The sequence below is a fragment of the Ipomoea nil genome, unplaced genomic scaffold, assembly GCF_001879475.1.
Source record: "Ipomoea nil cultivar Tokyo-kokei standard unplaced genomic scaffold, Asagao_1.1 scaffold1830, whole genome shotgun sequence".
Classification (NCBI taxonomy): domain Eukaryota; kingdom Viridiplantae; phylum Streptophyta; class Magnoliopsida; order Solanales; family Convolvulaceae; genus Ipomoea; species Ipomoea nil.
In genome coordinates this window covers 413,928-436,014 of record NW_017618258.1, presented here as the reverse complement: position 1 = coordinate 436,014, position 22,087 = coordinate 413,928, and the positions used below count along the sequence as shown (strand labels likewise).

General features: G+C 43.9%; 1 protein-coding gene across 1 annotated transcript; it reads left to right on the top strand.

Moving 5' to 3' along the window:
• Positions 1 to 5,414: 5,414 nt before the first annotated feature.
• LOC109192677 lies at positions 5,415 to 20,624 on the top strand. The gene is made up of 4 exons (XM_019343370.1): positions 5,415 to 6,219; positions 18,806 to 19,795; positions 19,896 to 20,014; positions 20,154 to 20,624. The coding sequence occupies exons 1-4, from the start codon at positions 5,415 to 5,417 to the stop codon at positions 20,550 to 20,552; spliced, it is 2,313 nt and encodes a 770-aa protein (XP_019198915.1). The 3' UTR covers positions 20,553 to 20,624.
• The last annotated feature ends 1,463 nt before the right edge of the window (positions 20,625 to 22,087 follow it).

Genomic DNA, 22,087 nt, shown 5'->3' with positions numbered 1-22,087 from the left:
TTTTATTCAGTAGCATGTTGCTCGTCTTTACTAGGGTCAGATACCCACAAATTCAAACTAAAATCGATCTGAACCTCTCTTGCTTGAATTACTATATACTTCCTTACATACTGATTACTATTCTCACCCCTCAAGGATAGGTTACACGTAAAGAGATCTAATTCTCATAACACTACTACGTTCACTCTGCTCGTAGTTGATAAACCTCAACTACCTTGATCCTTTCATTGGACGTCATCACTTCCTCATCGTTTACTTAATCCTTTAACTATTCATAGCGAACAAAATCAATCTTCATTACCGCTTTCACTTCCAAATGGCTTTGATTATATCTATCTATACTATGCTATTTAACGCGTATTGATGGGTTACCAGCATTATTCGCTGACCGGGGTTATCCCTATGTTTTACAAGTCTTGAGTAGATGACGAGCGCGCTAGTCGTTGTGGTAGCTAGTGTAGTTCCCTCCTTTTTAGTTACTTTGTTTTGGGCCTGTGAGCCTTAGTTAGACTTGGCCTGTGTGCCTTTGACTTATAATATTTTGATGGATTGTTGTAGACCTAGCCCGTGCACCCATGGTTTATGGGTGTAGCATAACGCTTTCAGATTTTAATTAGCTTTCGCTTTTGTTTGCCTTAATGATTAGTTGTTTATCGCGGAGTATTAAGTTTTAAATATGTTGGTAAAATCAGGGGTGTTACAAAACACATAAACAGTTAAGCAAGCATAAGGAAAGTCACAACCTCACCGCGTTCCTAACCGATACTTAGAGTTTTTTTTTTTTCTTTTTAACTCTAATTCTCATACTTAGTCACTGAACTTAGATTCTTTCCCATCTCAAATTTCATAACTTAGGGCTCTTTCCCTAATCTTATCCTTCCTAGGATTTCATTTAGGGGTCGTTTGGTTCACGGAATGTCAGATTACCTTCGGGAATGTTAGATTGCTGGTAATGTTAGATTACTGGGAATCTTAGATTCCTGTGTTTGGTTAAAATTGGGGTATATACTATAATCATGTTTGGGTTAGGGTTATCTTTTATACACACACTATAATATCCTTAACATATTTTTATATATTTTAATAAATTTTAAAATTAAAATAAATAAATAAATAAGATAATGGTATCATATATAATTACATGATTTTAAAATATTAACTAAAATCTTGAACTTGAGAAACAAAATTATTTTATATGCTAACATATATATATATATATATATATATATATATATATATATATATATATAAAATAAACTAACATAACCAACGTTATCTTACATAACCTAAGAAATTGAAGGGAATCACATTCCCTTCAAAATCCTACGTGGAGGGAATGTGACATTCCTTGGGAATGTTAGATTCCCTAAGATAATATGAACCAAACATAAGAATCTGAGCTTTGGAATGTCACATTCCCTTGGTTATGTTATATTACCTGAACCAAACGCCCCCTTAAGGTACTCTCCTTAGCTTGTCCTTCCTAGGACTTCAACTTAGAGGTTTTTTCTCAACTTGTCCTTCCTAGGACTATCGCTTAGAGTTTCTATACTCAATCTTAAGGGTTAAACTCCCTAGGTTTTCCCGCGGTTCAAGCCTCTCTGATACCAACTTGTAACACCCCACTTTTCTAAAACTTAATTAATTGACTAAACCTTTAAAGATAAACTAAAGCAACGGAATAAACTTACTAAACATCTTAATAGAGGTGTCACCGCCACAATCACTCTTCACGGTGATTGCACGGGCTAAGGATAAATCAAACTAAACATTAAAGTCTACGAATATCCACCAAACTAGGGGATGAGACCCCGGTGTCCAGCACCATCAAAACAAGGGTAGTCAACTACAAATCTCAAAAAGTAATAACATCAAGAGTTCAGACTACAACTAGCTATCTATGCTAATCTAGTCTAACTCGTACTCTCTCATGAACTGGGTCCACCTGAAAGGGGTTAACAAACAACAAGTAGAAAACAAACTCGTTAGCACGAAGCTAAGTATAACGCCACTCAACCCTGTAAAGTACTACAGTATATACTTTTGGAAAACAATTTTCTCATACTTAAATCAAGTATTCTCAAACACTTAAGCAACGTATAAACATTCTCATCAGGGTTTCTGTATGCTTGCAACCTAATTATTCAAATAAGCATGCTTTCACAAATATTTAACTTATGGACAAAGTATGTAAGAATGATAGAATGTCCCTTAATTGGACAAAGGGAGGACCTCTTACACAAGCCATGGCCTCCTAACTTTCCTCCTGAATCAGGGGAAGCGGTTACCCCCGCCTTGACCGCGCCTGGTCTGGAGACCGGGCAACGCGGCCGAGGTCGGCTGCCGAGCTCGGGCCGACCTCCAGCCGAGCTTGGTTCGACCTCATGCCGAGGCCTCACGCCGAGGCGGGTGCCGAGGTCTCGTGCTGGGGCGAGTACGTGGCACCACCCCGGGCCCCGTTCTTGCTCCGTGCTCCCGGGTCAGTTCGGGGCGATTTATAATATATCCATCAAGTATGTTGAAAGACTATTTGACAAAGCATATATAGCGTCAAAATTCAACCAATACGAGCTCTAGGAGAGCTACAAAATTATTTTGCAAGATATTCACTGTAGTGACAATCCAGAAGATTTGACTAATCCATTTCTACAATTTTGGATATATATTTTGTGTGTGGATTTGAAGATTGTCTTTTTTAGGGGGAGTATCATTTTACAATCCTGAAGATTGGGTTTTAACGACTAGCAGTTTTACCCTTTTTCCTAAGTTAAATTTTTTCCCCACGGGGTTTTTTTCCCCCCTTAAATCTAAGGTTTTTAATGAGGCAGCTAATCTAAAACAAGAATACATATACATCATGCACTCTTTTCCTCAACTAGTTTTTCCAACTGGGTTTTCTAGTGAAGTTTTTAATGAGGCATGAGTATGATATAGTAATGTAAATGGGGAAAAATTGCAAAATAATTGCTTAAGTAGACAAATCACAAAATCCTTAGGATTATGGCGATTATGTCTTGAAGGCTTATGGTTGCACTCTTTTTCCCTTAACTAAGTTTTTTCCCACTTGATTTTCTTAGTGTGAGGTTTTTAATGAGACAACTAATTCAACACATGGTTATCCATATATCATGTACTCTTTTCTTGACTACATTTTTCCCACATGATTTTTCTAGCAAGTTTTTACGAGACAGGATCATGTCAAATAATGTCCAAGGGGGAGTGTTATAAATATGATTATTGTGGACATTATTATATACATGGTAGCAGTTGTAATTGATTAGGTTACTACCTTTTATATGTATCATTATTACCTTGTATATAAGGATACTTTTGTATAAGAATTCTAGATGATGAATGAGAAGATCCTGACTTTCCTCCCCACTTTCTGTCAATTTTGAATATTCTTTCAACATAAAAAAATGACTTTATTTTTAAAAGGAATAAGGTGCAAATAAGCCATTGAACTAGACATGAAAATACAATTGGACCACTAAACTAAAAAAAGTTACAATTAAGCCATCGAACAACTTAAAATGATGCAATTCTACCAAATAACAGGTTACTTTGCCATGTCACCGGTTACCATGCTTACGATGAGAATTCAAACTGTATTGCAGTTACAATAGATAGGAGTACACAAGAGTATATCAAAGACTACCTCTAAACACTCCTATCTAATAGGATACAACTTCAGACTAATTCTAGCACCACATATTAACTACCATAGGTTATAGAATAATAATAACAAACATTATTAATAACACTCACACACCCCCTCAAGTGGAAGGTTGGTGAGAAACAACATGAAGCTTGCCTCGTGGTGCAGTGAACTTTGGACCTGGAAGCGGCTTGGTGAAGATATCAGCGAGCTGGTCCTTGGTTGATATGAAGTTCACCTTGAAGTCCCCTGTTGCAACTTTGTCTCGGACGAAGTGATAGTCAATCTCCACATGCTTCGTTCTAGCGTGGAATACTGGATTAGCACACAGATACGTGGCTCCTAGGTTATCACACCACAAAGTAGATGGTTAACCAGTGTGCAGCCCCAACTCTCGTAACAACGAAACAACCCAAGTAACCTCTGCAGCAACATTGGCTAGGGCTTTATACTCAGCTTCTGTCGAAGAGCAGGCCACAGTACGCTGTTTCCGGGACAACCAAGAGATGAGATTAGACCCGAGAAAAACAGCATATCCACTTGTGCTTTTCCTGTCAACCGGACAACCAGCCCAGTTAGAGTCAGAATAGGCATGAATCGATGTAGTGGGTGATGCACTCAGGTGCAGGCCATAGTGTAGAGTCCCCTTAATATATCGTCAAGGTTGTAAAAATCGGCCTAGGCGGCGCCTAGGCGCTAGGCGCCCCTTGGCCTTGCCGTTTTCAGTAGTATGCGATGGAAAATCGGCCGGCCGCCTTAGGCGGTCAAAGTCGGCCAATTCGGTCAAAATCGGCCAGGTCGGTCAACTCGATCGAGTCGGCCGATTTTGACCGAATAAATGTGATTTTATTTTTTTTTGGGGTTTTCGCTAAAAACGACGTCGTTTTGAGCGAAAATCCCAAAAAAAAAATAATCGAATTTAATCGCGAGAGAAACGCTGAAGTAACCCTAACTCCCCGACATTCTTCACTTCTTCTCTCCATATGCTGCTGTCGAACTGAAGTGCTGAAGCCTGAAGACATGAAGTGCGAGTCCAAGCTCCGCCGTCAGCTGAAGTGACGAACTGAAGCTCCGTCGTCTGCTACTGCCTACTCCGCCGTCAGCTACTGCCTACTCCACCGTCTGCTACTGCCTACTCCACCGTCTGTTATCTACTGTACCGCTGTACGTTTTTTTTTATTTTATTTTTTTTTGTCGTTAATCATCAATCTCTACTATACCTACTCCATCGTCTGTTATAGTGTTATCTACTGTACATTTCTTTTTTAATTTGTTATTTTTGTCGTTAATCATCAATCTCTACTGCCTACTCCGCCGTTAATCATCAATTTGTTATTTTTGCCGTATGCCCGTATGCTACAGTTGCTACCAGCTACATTGCTATTTGCTACTTAAGATTTAACTCAATTAATATATTGATATGTTATTATGTTAATTGTTAAATACTTAAATGTTAATCAATTGCCGATTTGCCGTATTATGATTTATGCATTATTTGTTAATCAAATCAAAATTTCAAATACACTAAGCGGTTAAGCAGTATGCAGTATCTATAATTCCATATTTGTCTTTTAACTCTTTATTTCTTAATTGTTACTTTGTTAGTCAAAATGCATGAATTATGATTCAATGATGAATTGATGATTAGTGATTTAGTGATATGGTGAATTTCGGATTATAAATTTGTTAATTGTAAATGTCAAATGAATTATACATTTATTATGTAATGTACTAATTTGTATGTTTTTTAGTGATAATGGCTTCATCAAGTGCTTCGGTTACTCAAAGTATTGGATCTTCGGAAGCATCCACACTTAAAAGGAGATCAAATGATGTAGGATGGGATTATGGTAGCTTAGTTGATGCAAAAAATTTGGATAGAGTAAAATGTTTGTTGTGCGGGAAACTTTTATCCGGTGGAGTGTATAGAATAAAAGAGCATATTGCTCATATACAAGGAAATGTTGCTCCATGTTCTAAAGCTACTAAGGATGATCAACTTAAGTGTAGGAATGAAATCAATGAAGCTAAGATGAGAAGGAAAAATAAAAAAGTTAGTGAAGATAATTTAAGAGCCGGGGTGAATATTGATAGTAGAAGTGAGTCAATTGATGTTGACGAGTTACAAGGGTCTCTTGGATCTATGAAGCCACCACGTTCACTTGGCCCAATGGATAAGTTTGCAAGTGGCATAAATCCCGAACCTTCAATGAATTTAGGAAAGACATTGCAACAACAACGTATTGATGGTGCACTATGGAAGGAAAGGACAAATAGAGTGAAAGAATATATATGTAGATGGGCATATGAGGCCGCTATTCCTTTTCATGCATTTGAAAGAGATAGCTTTAAGATGATGTTAGAAGCAATTGGACAATTCGGTCCCGGAGTTGAATCACCAAGTAGATATGAGATGAGTGAAACATTCTTGAAAAAAGAAGTTGATAAAGTGAAAGAGTCTTTGAAGATACATGAAGAGGAGTGGAAGCAAAATGGATGCTCAATCATGACGGGTGCTTGGACCGATAGAAAGAGAAGAAGTGTAATGAATTTGTGTGTGAATTCGATGAATGTAGTTGTATATTAATCATCATAATCAGACACAATACAAAGGATATATAAGCAAGGAAGTAAGACTAGAGTCCTATTCTAACACATACAAGAACAGAATTCTAGTGTACCATAAATACAAGTCCTAACACTCCCCTTCAAGTGCAAGGTTGATAGCCAACAACATTGAGCTTGTCACGTAAAAACTGATAGCGCTTGCTGGCCAAAGAGTTAGTAAATATGTCAGCAAGCTGATCCTTTGTAGAAATAAAATGAACTTGTATTTCACCCTTAGACACTTTGTCACAAACAAAGTGGTAGTCGATCTCGACATGCTTCGTCCGAGCATGAAAAACCGGATTGGCACACAGGTAGGTGGCCCCTAAATTGTCACACCATAGCCGAGGCGGAACCGTGAATGAAATACGCAACTCGCGCAGTAAGGAGACAAGCCAGGTGACCTCAGCAGCCACATCCACAATAGCTTTGTACTCAGCCTCCGTGGAAGAACGGGCCACAATACGTTGCTTCTTACACACCCATGAGACCAAGTTACACCCAAAAAACACCGCAAAACCACTCGTTGACATCCGATCAACCGGATCACCAGCCCAATCAGAATCAGAATACGCATGAATAGAGGCAGAAGGCGACTTCCGGATAAATAAGCCGAGATGCGTGGTACCTTTCACATAGCGTAGAACCCGCTTGAGCATAGACCAGTCAGCCGTGGTAGGAGCTTGCATGCGCTGACAGAGCTGATTCACTGCAAAAAAAATATCAGGCCTAGTGACAGTAAGATACTGAAGAGCCCCAACCAGACTCCGGTACTGAGTAGGATCTGCATACGGAACCACGGACTCCTCAGCCACCTTGACCAAAGAGACTGGTGTGCCAAGAGCCTTGCAATCAACCATGCCAGCTCGCTTCAAAAGATCACCCATGTACCGCTTCTGAGACAACAAAAGGCCACCTTGATGAGAGACCGTCTCAATACCAAGAAAGAAGTACGAAGCCCCCATATCTCGAACCTTAAAAACAGTGGCCATCCGAGAAATTAAGCTAGCGACCTGAGCCTGATCAGAACCAATCACAAGAATATCGTCCACATAGACGAGAACAAACAACTGAAAATTAGAGCAAGAGTGAATAAACAAGGACACATCAGTTTTCGAGGAAGCAAACCCAGCAGAAACTAAGAAATCATGTAACCGAGTAAACCACGCCCGCGGAGCCTGTTTAAGACCATAGAGCGACCGTTGTAGCAAATAGACATAACCTGGTTTACTCTTATCTTCATACCCAGGCGGCTGACGCATATAAACGGTCTCCGACAAATTTCCATTGAGAAACGCATTGTGAATATCAAGCTGCCGGATCACCCAGTCACGAGACACGGCAAGAGAGGGCAACAAACGTACCGTGGTGGGTTTGACCACCGGACTGAACGTATCGAAAAAATCTTGACCAGCCACTTGGTTAAACCCCTTGGCCACGAGCCTCGCCTTATATCGCTCAACAGAACCATCCGCCTTGCGCTTGGTTCGAAAAACCCACTTACAGCCGACAACATTCATACCGTGAACCTCTGGAACTAACCGCCATGTGTTATTATGCAGCAACGCATTAAATTCAGTGTCCATCGCCTCACGCCACTGCGGAGATTTCACCGCTTGAGAAAAGCACGTCAGATCCAGATTAGAAGACTGAGCAACCAGTGCCACATGATCCTCGGCAGCCACCCCCATACTGCGCAAGGACATAGAGTGCGACCTTGGGAGGAGCTGCCGACGCCGCCGGCGCCGAACCGGGACTGCCGTGGGCGTTGAGGCCGTCGCTGCTGCACTGGATAGAGCAGCAGCATGCAGAGGCGCTGCTTGCCGCAAATCAGGCACAACACCCGTCTCCTGAGCTGCACGTGGAGCCGCCGTAACAGATAATGACGGCAAACAGGAGGCAATACGCACAGGAGCCACAGACCACGGATCAGATGCATTCTCAGAGGGCAGAACCTGCGGAGCAGAAGCAGAAAGAAAAGGGAACACAGATTCATCAAATCTCACGTGTCGGCAAACAAAAACCTTATTAGTGGCAAGATTCATGCAACGATAACCACGAAAAGAATCAGGATACCCTAAAAACACACAGGGAGCCGATCGATACTCAAGTTTATTTTTATTATACGGGCGTAGTAATGGAAAACAAAGACATCCGAAGACTCGCAAAAACGAATAGGAGGGAGGAGAGCGATATAGCAATTGATACGGACTAGAATTCCCCAGAACAGACATAGGCAACCTATTAATAAGATAAACGGCGACCTCAAAAGCATACTCCCAAAACCGAATAGGAACAGAAGCCTGAGCCATTAAAGCAAGGCCAGTCTCAACGACATGACGATGTTTTCGTTCAACCCGGTCATTCTGCTCATGCGTATAGGCACAGGATTGACGATGAACAATACCAAGACTAGTGAGAGTAGTATGTAATTTTTTATACTCTCCCCCTAAATCCGATTGTAGACACTTAATTTTGCAGGAAAAGGACCGCTCAACCATAAGACGAAAACGAGCAAAAATATCATATAAGTCCGTTTTTGCACGCATAGGAAACAACCAAGTGAAGCGAGAGAAGTCATCAACGAATAAAACAAAATATCGATAACCATTAACAGATGTAACAGGCGCAGGGCCCCATATATCGGTATAAATCAAATCAAGTACATGACGACTCGACGAACTAACACGAGGCAAGGGAAATCGAGAGGACTTCCAAAGTTGACAAGGCGAACACAATGACGAACTAATACTTTTAACAGACGAACTAACAGGACAAGACTTCAATACTTGACCCAAGACGCGATGGTGTGGATGTCCAAGACGCTTGTGCCAAACCAAAGGAGATGCCCGAGACGCAAAGAACGCAGCAGACGCGGAAGGCGACATTGGCCACGTATACAAACCACCAGAGGTGCGGCCTTCATACAGGACCGCCTTGCTTGAAGGATCCTTCACAAAGAAAACATCAGGGTGAAATTCGAAAAAGACATTATTATCGGTGGCAAACTTACGAACAGACAATAATGACGCAGAAAGAGAGGGAACATGTAAGACATTAGATAGATTAAACGAACGAGACGCAGTGGTTAACGAAGCATGACCAAGACCAGAAATAGGCAAACCTGCACCGTTTCCAACACGGAGAGTATCCGGGCTAGTATACTCAGCCATAGAGGACATCACCGAGGCATCCGGGGTGGCGTGATCCGTAGCACCGGTGTCGGGGAACCAATCATGAGGACCCGCAGAATCAGTATCACCAGTCTGAAAAGGCCATATGAGCCTGAGGAGCCGGATCATGAGCATAACGCTGAAAACATGTATGGGCAGTGTGTCCCTGGGCATTACACAACTGACACCGCGAAACATACGAGCGGCCACCACCACCGCGATTCTGACCACGACCGCGGCCACGCTGCCCACGGCCACGGCCACCAGACCTGCCGCCACACTGTACAGCCATCGCTGCCAGACCAGAAGGCCCTCCGACAGCACCATCATCCGCACATATAAACTCGTGCGCGACCAAAAAATCCGCGAGTTCAGTAAGAGAGACCGACTCACCCGTCGTCAGAGTCGCTGCAAGAGGCCGATACTCCGAGCGCAATCCACGGAAAACATACAAATTCTGGTCATCCAACGAAAAATGGCGACCGGCCAAGGCTAAGTCCTCGACTATGACCTGCGCACGACCAAGGTAGTCGGCCACGGACTCAGTCCCTTGCCGAAGATTCTGCAATTGTCCAAGCAAACGAAGAATACGGGCACGAGTGGTCAAACCAAGAGCACGCTCAATCGCCGTCCAAACCTGCCGAGACGTCGTCCAACCTACCGCATGATGCATAACCTCCTCAGAGAGAGAAGAGATTAGCATTGAAAGGACTGCTTGGTCTTGCTGCAACCACGCCGCATGAGCAACTGATGGATCGGGCACAGCAGATTCGACCACGGTAACACCAGGAGAAACAGCGACAGCGGGAGTGTAACACCCCAGATTTTCACGACAATTAAAAGCTTAGATATTAAAGGTAATATCTCAATAAATCCCAAAGCGTAACATAAGTGTATGGGGTGCTATGCCACACCCGGGCTAGAGAACCCAGGTGCATAGGCTGTCTAACTACTATTCTTCGAAATATAAATGCATAACGTGGCACGCAGGCCGAAAGGGAAGCTACACTACTTCTACGCTCCAGTTCTAGCGCACTCCAGTGCTCTAATCCTCTGTGCCTGAAAGCCAAATATATCTGTTCAGCGAGAGATGCTGGTAACCCACTCCAACGCGTTGAAATACAATACATATAGAGATATATATAGATATACGAAAACCATTGTGAGCATGAAGATATATCCTACGAACTCTAGCTTTTAAAACCAGGAATGACTCGACAGATAAGGTCAGACACAAGCAATAGTTATAATGAGCATATGCAGTTCACAATAGATAAGGCAGATAAGGCAAAGCATAAACAATAATCACAACCCATCATAAACAATCCCCAATATAAATCCCATAGTCACATCCCAAGGCACTCATAATCACAACTCGTCCATATCACACACATAACGCACATTGTTGGCGCCACAGGACCGATTGCATGCCCATACATGAGGGTCAGCGCATATAGCTCTGACACAGTCCCGCAGCACCATGCCCCGCATCGCAACACGGGGAGGTCGATCGCAACCGACCGATGAACCGCAGCTCATCATAATGTTTGATCGCAACCAAACAGTGGACCGCAGCCCAAGAGAGTGTCATCTGACCGCAGCCAGGATAAAGGACGAACCGCAGCTCGTATAGAAACGTTTGATCACAACCAAACGGTGGACCGCAGCCCAAGAGAATGTCATCTGACCGCAGCCAGGAATACCCATCTGACCGCAGCCAGCTTCTGAACCGCAGCTCAGGATAACCAATCCGATCGCAACCGAATTGGGGTAACACACACACATAACACATAGCAAGCACATGCAACCCACATTACACATTGGGAAGGGGGATAAAGTGTATAACAAAACTATGCGTGATCCATCACATACTAAGAATAGTCCTAAGGGGTTCATACTTCTTTCACCTAGGTCAACGGGATACCCATTCAACTAGCATGCGATATAACGGACTCATAAACCTACGAACGGTACCCGAAACATCAAACTAGACATAGGCACGACAAACGGGGTCCGTTGGGACACCACGGGGATCGGGGAAACATCAAACGAGGAAGCCGGGGTCCCGAGGTGGGAGAAATGCCCGCTGCCGGAGCTGCCCGAATTGCCGCGGGTAGGTGGTGGGTCCCCTACCCCCCACCTACCCCCCACTGACTCTTTTCATCACTTTTCGCCCCGGGAACCGTTGTGGAACCTGAAACCATGCTTAGACACTTTTCAACGTAATTAACGACAACTCATAGACAATTAACGGATCAATTACGATAGACGAACGACACATAACCTAACATGCTTTTCTAATCATAATCAACACCCAAACATGCGATTTCCCACCCGATAATCCAAGAATAAGATCATACGATACAACCTAGGGTTCTAATCACTTTTATATCCACAATAATACGATTTGTCTTCTAATTGCAAGATTCGGTAGGAACAACACATATCATCAAGGATAGCAATTAATCATCAAGAACAACATAATCATCAAGAACAGCACATCATCTTCAAGAATCCCAATTAATCATCAAGGACATCCCAATTATCAAGAAACTCCCAATATCAAGATTACCAAGATTCCCCATGGAATCATTAAATCAACATCAATAATAATCATAGTAATTCGCTATTCACAATCATACGGGGGAAACCCTAAGGGGAAATCATAGCTATGAAAATAGGTTTTGTTGAGACATGGGTTACCTCTTAGCCTTAATTAATTCCTTGGCTATGAAGGATCTTTCTTTAAGCTTCCTTGCTTTCTTGATTTCTCCTAAGTGAATTCTTGGAGCTCTTTTTTGGGGTGGTGGGCGTTAATCATGTGGGGAGTTCTAGGTGCCTCTTAAGTCCCCTATATATATATTTAGGAGTCCTAATTAGGAACTAATATTATAGGCTCGCTAATTCTATTCCTTTTGGAACTAAGGATTGGGTTTATACATGAGGGCCCATGGACTATGGTGGACCATTTTCCCTAATTAATTATAATTTATTCTTTCTCTTGGGTTACTGATTAATTGATTAAATGGTTTTAGGGGCCGTAACACGGGGTGTTACACTCTCCCCCCCTTACAAGGGGCTTCGTCCACGAAGCCCGGTGTTATAGTCCACCCTTTCACCCCTAGACACCTCGTAGCTTGGCCTCCTGTTTACGGTTGCGGCCTTACGTTTGTCTTGGCTTGGGGTAGGCTGAACTTCTGATGGTGTTGTGATAGGGAAGTTTTCGGTTGTACCTCGGTTTCCTGCGCTGGAACTGGGTGCACCGCGAGTGCCCAAGGCGGCCTCGATCGCTGCTACCCTTTGGTCGAGTGCGTGTGTGGTGCGGATCAGGGATGAGAACCCTTCTTCCATGATTTGATTCTGTCGGTCGAGCTGTGCGAGTATGCGTTCGTTGACTGAACCCTCGTCTTGTCCCCTCGGGTTCCCTCCTGGCTGTGGGTGCACTGACGGGTTAGGCCCGTCTTCCTCCTCTTGTCCTTCATTTTCTTCCGTGCCTCCGCAATCTTGCATGACCCGCTTGAGCTTTTTGTTGGAGATGTCCAACCGATCAACCAATTCCCTACGTTCCTCGTCGGGTTTTTGGCAAATTTCTTCGAGGGTGAGATAGTGCCCTCCTTCGATGTAGTAGATGTCGTTGCGGCGGAGGTTTTGGGCATTGAAAACCATGCCATTGGCGGTCTTGACTTCGGTGTGGCTTAGGTCTACCCCCTTTTTCTCCATGATCCAACTTAGGATCATCCCGTAAGGTAGGCTAAGCCGGTTGCTTGTTTTGCAGAACTCTATGTGCTTTAGCATGAGTGCTGGCAGGTTGAACTTGATTTTATGTTTTAGGAGATACGCAAGGGTGCACTCCAAGCTCCCCACATCCTTGCTCTTGTTATTGGTGGGCAAGATGCTATCGGTTATAATCATAACCAATATCTTTTGCTCCGCCGATAGCCACTTTCGGTTGGGTCGAGTGGCCGAGGTGAACCCGTCCTCTTTCCCGAGTAAGTACCCGAGATAGTCTTTGTATCCCGTAGTTTGGGTATCAATCCACCCCTTTCGGTCATAGTTAGACACACCCGTGGTGGTCAATTTCAAGAGCTTGGCCAACCGGCCTTCGGAAAGCACAATTTCCTTGCCACGGACCTTGGTGGTCACTTCTACTTTGTCGCCCCGTTTGGTGGCCACAAGGTGTTGGTAGAATTCTTTCACCAATTCGGGGTATGTGTCCCCTTTGATGGCGAGGTAAGTATCTAAAAGGCCATCGTATTTAAGCATATCAACCAATTCCGGAGAAAATTGTTCGGGTTCGAGTGCTTTACCTCCGATTACGGTGTAATCGGCGTTGCTCCATTCCGGGGTACGGATTCCGAGGGGTTTCTTTGGCATTGTGACGTTCGTTTGATGGCGACGTTTTCCGGTGATCTTTTTCCGGCGAGACGGCGGCGCTTTTTCCGGCAGGTTCTCCGGCGAGCCTTTTCCGGCGACGCCCCTTTTTCTGGCGAGGGCGGCGACGGTGGGAAGGGGTTTAGGTGGCGACTCGGTGGGAGGCGAGATGGCGTGGTGGTGGCGTGGCGTGGCGTGCGGCAGCGGGCGAGGCTCGGGCGGCTGGCATCGCGGGTGGTCCCCGGTGGGGCGGTTTGGGCGGCAGCGCGGTGGTGTGATGCCGTCGGGGAGTGGCCGGGTGGCGACGGCGTCCGGCTGGCGGCGGCGTCGCGGGTTGTGGTGCGTTTGTGATGGTCGGCCGACGAGGTCTTAGGGGGGGGGGGGGTCGTGAGAGAGAAGAGAGAGAGGTTGGGTGATTTGGAAGAAGGAGGAGGGTTTATGATTTGGGGATTTTATGGGTTTTAGGGATTTGGAGGGGTTTATTAAGAGGGTGTTCCCTTTTGGTTTCAAGAAACACACATGGGCTAGTGGTTAAGGGTTTGGACTTGTAAATGGGAGGTCTAGAGTTCAATTCCTAATGGTGACATTAGGTATTGCTTGGTGGTGTAGTTTCCCTTTGTTTTTTTCCTTATTTCGTCTTTTAGTGGGGAAAGGGTTGAGTTGATGACATAACTTGTGCTTTACCTTGTGTTGGATCTTGATCAACGAAATCTTTATTCATAATACTTTCTAAATAGCTAGGCTAAGTAGACATAATGTTTCCGAAGTAATTAAACTAAATAAGTGGTCAATACGATACAGGGGGCGGTTACAAGGGGGTGATGGCTTAACCTAGACAGAATTCGCTTTCGGGGTTTTCTTCGGCGGGGTCCGTATGGTCCTCATCTTCAGGGATTGGGTTTTCCCCTTCTAGGCCTTCTTCGTTTCCGAGGTCGGCTTGCGTTTGGCTCATGACGAATACTTTTCCGGGAGCGCCGTAGCCCCCTTGGTGACCGGTACCCCCGTGTTGGCCCGTGGTGGTGGGACGCGGTCTTTGGGGCCGAGTGCATTGGAAGGCCTTGTGTCCTTCCTCCCCGCAGTTGAAGCATCGCCAGGGGTTGCCTGCGCAGTCCTTGCCTCTGTGACTTTTGTTGCATCTCGGGCAAGGGAAGTTTCTTGGGTTCGCTTCGTTGCTCCCCGGGGGCGGTCTTGGGTTAGTCGGGTTGTTTGATCTCGTGCCGATGTCGTTCCTTGTTCTTTTCATCGGTGGTGCCCCGCTCCCGGTGTTCCTTCTTCGCATTTGTTCCTGAGCTCCGCGTTGAAGTAGTTGGATCCGATAGAGGTTCGCGGCACTGACGTAAGCCTCGTTGAGGGTCCGGGGCCTACTTACTACTAGCGCCTTCCGGGCTTCGAAGTTGAGGCCCGATACGAATTTTTCTACCTTGGTCACCTCGGTGGGGACAAGTTCGGGTGCGAAGCGCGCCAGTTCGAGGAATCGTTTATGGTACTCCACGACAGTGGCCGTTCCTTGCTTTAGATGGAGGAACTCTTCATACATGGATGCTTTTATGTGGGTTGGGTAGAACCGTTCACGTAATCGTGCCTTGAGGCTTTCCCAGTTGAACCCTGGTTCTTGTCGGTGGGTGGGTCCATCGTGGATCCACCAGAGGTCGGCCTCGTGTCCGAAGTAGAACGAGGCTATTTCTACACGACGCTCCTCTGGGCATTCTACTACCCCTAGAATCTTGTCAAGAGTCCGAATCCATTCTTCCAGGACTGCGGGGTCCTCTTCTCCGAAGAACGTGGGTGGTTGGTGATTCGAGACTTGTCGAGCGACGTCAGAGTTTGTATTCACCGGAGGCGGTAGGGGCCTGGCGTTGCGAAGGGCCGCGTCGCTTAACGCCTGCGCGACTTGTGTTAGTTGCTGTAGGGTTTGGGTCAAGGGGTCGTTGGTGGCGGGTTCCGGAGTCCTTGATTGCCTTCTGTTCGGTGCCATGCTATCGTCCTTCTGGTCAGTGTTTATAAGAATGTTAAGTTAGAGTTCGACGCACTTCTGGTGAAGTGATAAGTGGGGAAGGGTTTTAGAATGGGGAAGGGCAACGTGTATGGAAGTTATGTGTAGGTTTCACAATCTTACCGCGCGTCCTAAGATTCCTGAGTCCTATGTTCCTAGGTACTTAGAGCTCAAGCCTAATGTCCTAAAGTCCGGTCTTAAGAGTCTTTTCCTAGGGTCAAACTTAGGCTCTGATACCAACTGTAACACCCCAGATTTTCACGACAATTAAAAGCTTAGATATTAAAGGTAATATCTCATTATATCCCAAAGCGTAACATAAGTGTATGGGGTGCTATGCCACACCCGGGCTAGAGAACCCAGGTGCACAGGCTGTCTAACTACTATTCTTCGAAATATAAATGCATAACGTGGCACGCAGGCCGAAAGGGAAGCTACACTACTTCTACGCTCCAGTTCTAGCGCGCTCCAGTGCTCTAATCCTCTGTGCCTGAAAGCCAAATATATCTGTTCAGCGAGAGATGCTGGTAACCCACTCCAACGCGTTGAAATACAATACATATAGAGATATATATAGATATACGAAAACCATTGTGAGCATGAAGATATATCCTACGAACTCTAGCTTTTAAAACCAGGAATGACTCGACAGATAAGGTCAGACACAAGCAATAGTTATAACGAGCATATGCAGTTCACAATAGATAAGGCAGATAAGGCAAAGCATAAACAATAATCACAACCCATCATAAACAATCCCCAATATAAATCCCATAGTCACATCCCAAGGCACTCATAATCACAACTCGTCCATATCACAGACATAACGCACATTGTTGGCGCCACAGGACCGATCGCATGCCCATACATGAGGGTCAGCGCATATAGCTCTGACACAGTCCCGCAGCACCATGCCCCGCATCGCAACACGGGGAGGTCGGTAGCAACCGACCGATGAACCGCAGCTCATCATAATGTTTGATCGCAACCAAACAGTGGACCGCAGCCCAAGAGAGTGTCATCTGACCGCAGCCAGGATATAGGACGAACCGCAGCTCGTATAGAAACGTTTGATCGCAACCAAACGGTGGACCGCAGCCCAAGAGAATGTCATCTGACTGCAGCCAGGAATACCCATCTGACCGCAGCCAGCTTCTGAACCGCAGCTCAGGATAACCAATCCGATCACAACCGAATTGGGGTAACACACACACATAACACATAGCAAGCACATCCAACCCACATTACACATTGGGAAGGGGGATAAAGCGTATAACAAACCTATGCGTGATCCATCACATACTAAGAATAGTCCTAAGGGGTTCATACTTCTTTCACCTAGGTCAACGGGATACCCATTCAACTAGCATGCGATATAACGGACTCATAAACCTACGAACGGTACCCGAAACATCAAACTAGACATAGGCACGACAAACGGGGTCCGTTGGGACACCACGGGGATCGGGGAAACATCAAACGGGGAAGCCGGGGTCCCGAGGTGGGAGAAATTCCAGCGGGTAGCCGGTGGGTGGGGTCCACCCGCCGGCTGACACTGTTCCGGGCAGCGGGTGCCCGGCGGGCAGCTGCCCGCCCGCCGGCTGCCCGCTGCCGGAGCTGCCCGAATTGCCGCGGGTAGGTGGTGGGTCCCCTACCCCCCACTGACTCTTTTCATCACTTTTCGCCCCGGGAACCGTTGTGGAACCTGAAACCATGCTTAGACACTTTTCAACGTAATTAACGACAACTCATAGACAATTAACGGATCAATTACGATAGACGAACGGCACATAACCTAACATGCTTTTCTAATCATAATCAACACCCAAACATTCGATTTCCCACCCGATAATCCAAGAATAAGATCATACGATACAACCTAGGGTTCTAATCACTTTTATATCCACAAGAATACGATTCGTCTTCTAATTGCAAGATTCGGTAGGAACAACACATATCATCAAGGATAGCAATTAATCATCAAGAACAACATAATCATCAAGAACAGCACATCATCATCAAGAATCCCAATTAATCATCAAGGACATCCCAATTATCAAGAAACTCCCAATATCAAGATTACCAAGATTCCCCATGGAATCATTAAATCAACATCAATAATAATCATAGTAATTCGCTATTCACAATCATACGGGGGAAACCCTAAGGGGAAATCGTAGCTATGAAAATAGGTTTTGTTGAGACATGGGTTACCTCTTAGCCTTAATTAATTCCTTGGCTATGAAGGATCTTTCTTTAAGCTTCCTTGCTTTCTTGATTTCTCCTAAGGGAATTCTTGGAGCTCTTTTTTGGGGTGGTGGGCGTTAATCATGTGGGGAGTTCTAGGTGCCTCTTAAGTCCCCTATATATATATTTAGGAGTCCTAATTAGGAACTAATATTATAGGCTCGCTAATTCTATTCCTTTTGGAACTAAGGATTGGGTTTAGGGGTTGGGTTTATACATGAGGGCCCATGGACTATGGTGGGCCTTTTTCCCTAATTAATTATAATTTATTCTTTCTCTTGGGTTACTGATTAATTGATTAAATGGTTTTAGGGGCCGTAACACGGGGTGTTACAGGGAGCGGCAGAAGGACAGGGATACGTGCCATCAACAAAGCCAAGCAAACCTTGACCACTGAGAAAAGACACCAATTGAGTCCGCCAGAACAAATAGTTCCGGGACGTGAGCTTCACCGAAACAAAATGGTGAGCAGCGGACAGCAAGAGATGAGCCGTGGGGGTTGTCGCGCTCGGAACCGAAACAGTTCGTTCGGAAGAGACAGCGGCATTACTAGCTTGCTGATCCATCGGGAAAAAAAAAAAGGAAAAGAAGAATAAAGAACCCGGGTCTCTTGATACCAGATGAATGTAGTTGTATATTAATCATCATAATCAGACACAATACAAAGGATATATAAGCAAGGAAGTAAGACTAGAGTCCTAGTCTAACACATACAAGAATAGAATTCTAGTGTACCATAAATACAAGTCCTAACAAATTCAAGTTTAGGCACCGTTTTCCTTTCTTCTAAAGAATGTTCACTTGATTCACACACAAGTGAATATATTTATGAGTTTGTTGAGCATGGCGTTGAACAAGTTGGAGTTGAAAATGTTGTTCAAGTTGTCACGGAAAATGCCTCAAACAACATGGGAGCTTCAAAGTTGTTGAAAGAGAAGAAGCCAACCATCTTTTGGACTTCTTGTGCCACCCACACGATAAATCTAATGCTTCAAAGCATTGGAAATCTCTCAAGGTACAAGAAAGTCCTTGATCAAGCAAAGGCTTTAACGATCTTTATTTATGCTCATCACAAGACTTTGGCAATGATGAGAACTTTCACAAAGAAGAGAGATATAGTGAGGCCCGGTGTGACTAGATTTGCATCTTCATTCCTTACTTTGCAAAGTTTAGCCGAAAAGAAGATTGAATTAAGGGCAATGTTTTCTAGCAATGAATGGGAGGCATGTAAATTTTCCAATATGGCCAAAGGGAAGGTAGCACACTCAACCGTAACGAGTATGGGATTTTGGCAAGGTGTAACGGCATGTTTGAAGGTTTTTGCACCATTGGTGAGAGTACTTCGACTTGTTGATTGTGATAACAAGCCATCAATGGGGTTTGTATATGGTGAGCTTATGAGAGCAAAAGAGGAAATCAAACATGCTTTGTCCGATGTCCCAAGGAACTATAAATCGATTATTGACATTATTGAAGAAAAAATGAAAGATAGGCTTGACTCTCCTCTTCATTTGATGGCATATTTGTTGAATCCTTATTACCATTATAAGGATCCACAACTTCATTTGGACGAAGTTGTAGGTGTTGGAGTCGTTGATTTTTGTGATATTCTATTCGTCAATGATTTTGACATGCAAAATAAGATTTTAAGTGAAGAATTGCCAAAATATAAGAAGAAGGAGGGGATGTTTGGAAGAAGCATCGCAATCAAAGCATGTGAGGTGAATGATGACAACTTTAATCCCGGTAAGTCATTCTTTATTCTTCAATACTTTATTGTTTACTTAATTATATTTATTTAGTTATATTTAATTATTTATTAATTATTATGAACTTTGTTTTGTAGAAAATTGGTGGTCAACTTTTGGTACCTCAACCCCTTTATTGAGAAGAATAGCCATAAAGATTCTTTCTTTAACATCTAGTTCTTCGGAGTGTGAAAGAAATTGGAGCACATTTGAAGGGGTTAGTAACTTAATATGATATTTTAATATTTTATTTAGTTTGTTATCAACTTGAAGTTAATATAAATATGAATTATGATAGTTAATATTTTATTAATCATTATTTAAACTTTTGAATATTTTTATTACTTGAATTGTAGATACATACAAAGAAGAGAAATAGACTTGAATCAAATCGTCTCAACAATTTAGTTTTTGTCCAATTTAATGCTACTTTGATGAACAAGAACAAGCAAGATAAAAATATTGAAAAGTTGGTTGGTAGTGATGCAAGTTTAATACAAGATTGGATTGTGGAAAATCTTGAGAATGATGAGACTGAGCCGGGATTGGATTGCAACAATAATGCTATGGAAGTGGATGAAGCATTACAACCCCGTAGAAGTGCTAGATTGAGGGATCTTGATGAAGATAACTTTGAATCGGAAGGGGAAAGTGAGGAGGAAATAAATGAAGTGGAGTTTGAAAATGATGGGCAACGTGTTATTGAGCAATATGGACAAGATGAAGAAATTGGCAATGATCCTATTCAATCATGATTCATGAATCACTTTGGATTTCAAAACTTTAAAATTTGGACTTGAATGTTGAATTTTTGTTGAATGTTAGTTATGTTGTAACTTGTAAGTTTAAACTTTAAACATTGATACTTGGATGTTGTTTCACTTGTTTCATTAGTTGGATGATTAAATGTGGTATTGTTGTTTGAGTAATTGAGTATTTGACTTGTTTAGTTGTTTGAAGGAATGCATGATAGATTGATAGTTTTATTATTTGGACGTGCTATTTGATTGAATATTGAAAACAACTTCATTAAATTTGTCAAACTGCAAGTCTGCTACTGTTTTTTAATTTTTTTTTTAGAGCCCGCCTAGCGCCGCCTAGATTCCGCCTAGGCCTCGCCTAGCTCGCCTAGGCGCTAGGCGCTGCCCGGCCGCCCGACTAGCGCTTAGCGCCTACTGCAACCTTGTATACCGTAGAACCCACTTAACCATAACCCAGCGATCATTAGTTGGAGCATGCATAAACTAACACAGACGATTAATAGAAAAGGATAAATCGGGCCGTGTAATAGTGAGGTACTACAAAGCCCCAACAATACGTCGATACTGTGTCGGATTATCAAAAAGTTCATCAGACGGAGTTGCCGATTGAGTGACCGATGCAGGCGTAGCCAGGGGTTTACAGTCCGCCATCCCAGCCCTAGTCAACAAATCGGTCATGTAGCGCCGTTGGGACAGAATCATTCCTCTAGTAGTGTCAACAGTTTCAATCCCTAAGAAGAAGCCAGGTTTGCCAAGATCCCGAATTTTAAACACAGTTGCAAGACGACAAAGTAGAGTGTCAAGCAAGGTGGTGTTGTTGCTCATCATAATGATGTCATCGACATAGACAAGGAGGAAAACCTGCGACCCCTCTGAAGTGAGGTAGAAGAGGGAGACATCTGTTTTTGACGAAGAAAACCCTGCAGACATCAAGAAGTCGTGAAGCCATTTGAACCACGCGCGGGGAGCTTGCTTTAAACCATAGAGAGACCTCTGCAAGTGGCAGACTTGTTCCGGATGAGTAGGATCTTCGTAGCCCGGTGGTTGCTTCATATACACAGTTTCAGCTTGGTGGTCATTTAGGAAGGCATTAAAAACATCTAGTTGACGGAGGACCCATTTGTTTGTGACGGCTAAGGAAAATAGCATATGTACTGTGGTTGGCTTGACGACCGGACTGTAAGTGTCAAAGAAGTCTTCACCTACAACCTGGTTAAACCCCTTTGCTACCAGTCATGCTTTATGCCGCTCTACAGACCCATCCGCGGTACGCTTGGTGCGAAAAACCCACTTGCATCCAATAATATTCATGTTAGGATCTGGTGGAACTAGACGCCAGGTATTATTGTGAAGGAGCGTGTTGAATTCCTGGTCCATAGCATCCCTCCAGTGGGGATGTCCAACAGCTTGAGAATAGCATGTTGGATCCGGTGTTGTTGTAGTGAGTGCTTTAAATTCCTCATGATTACCGTGATTCATGTGTCGAAGTCACATGACATGTCCCTGGTCCTGAGGTTATTCTCGACCCC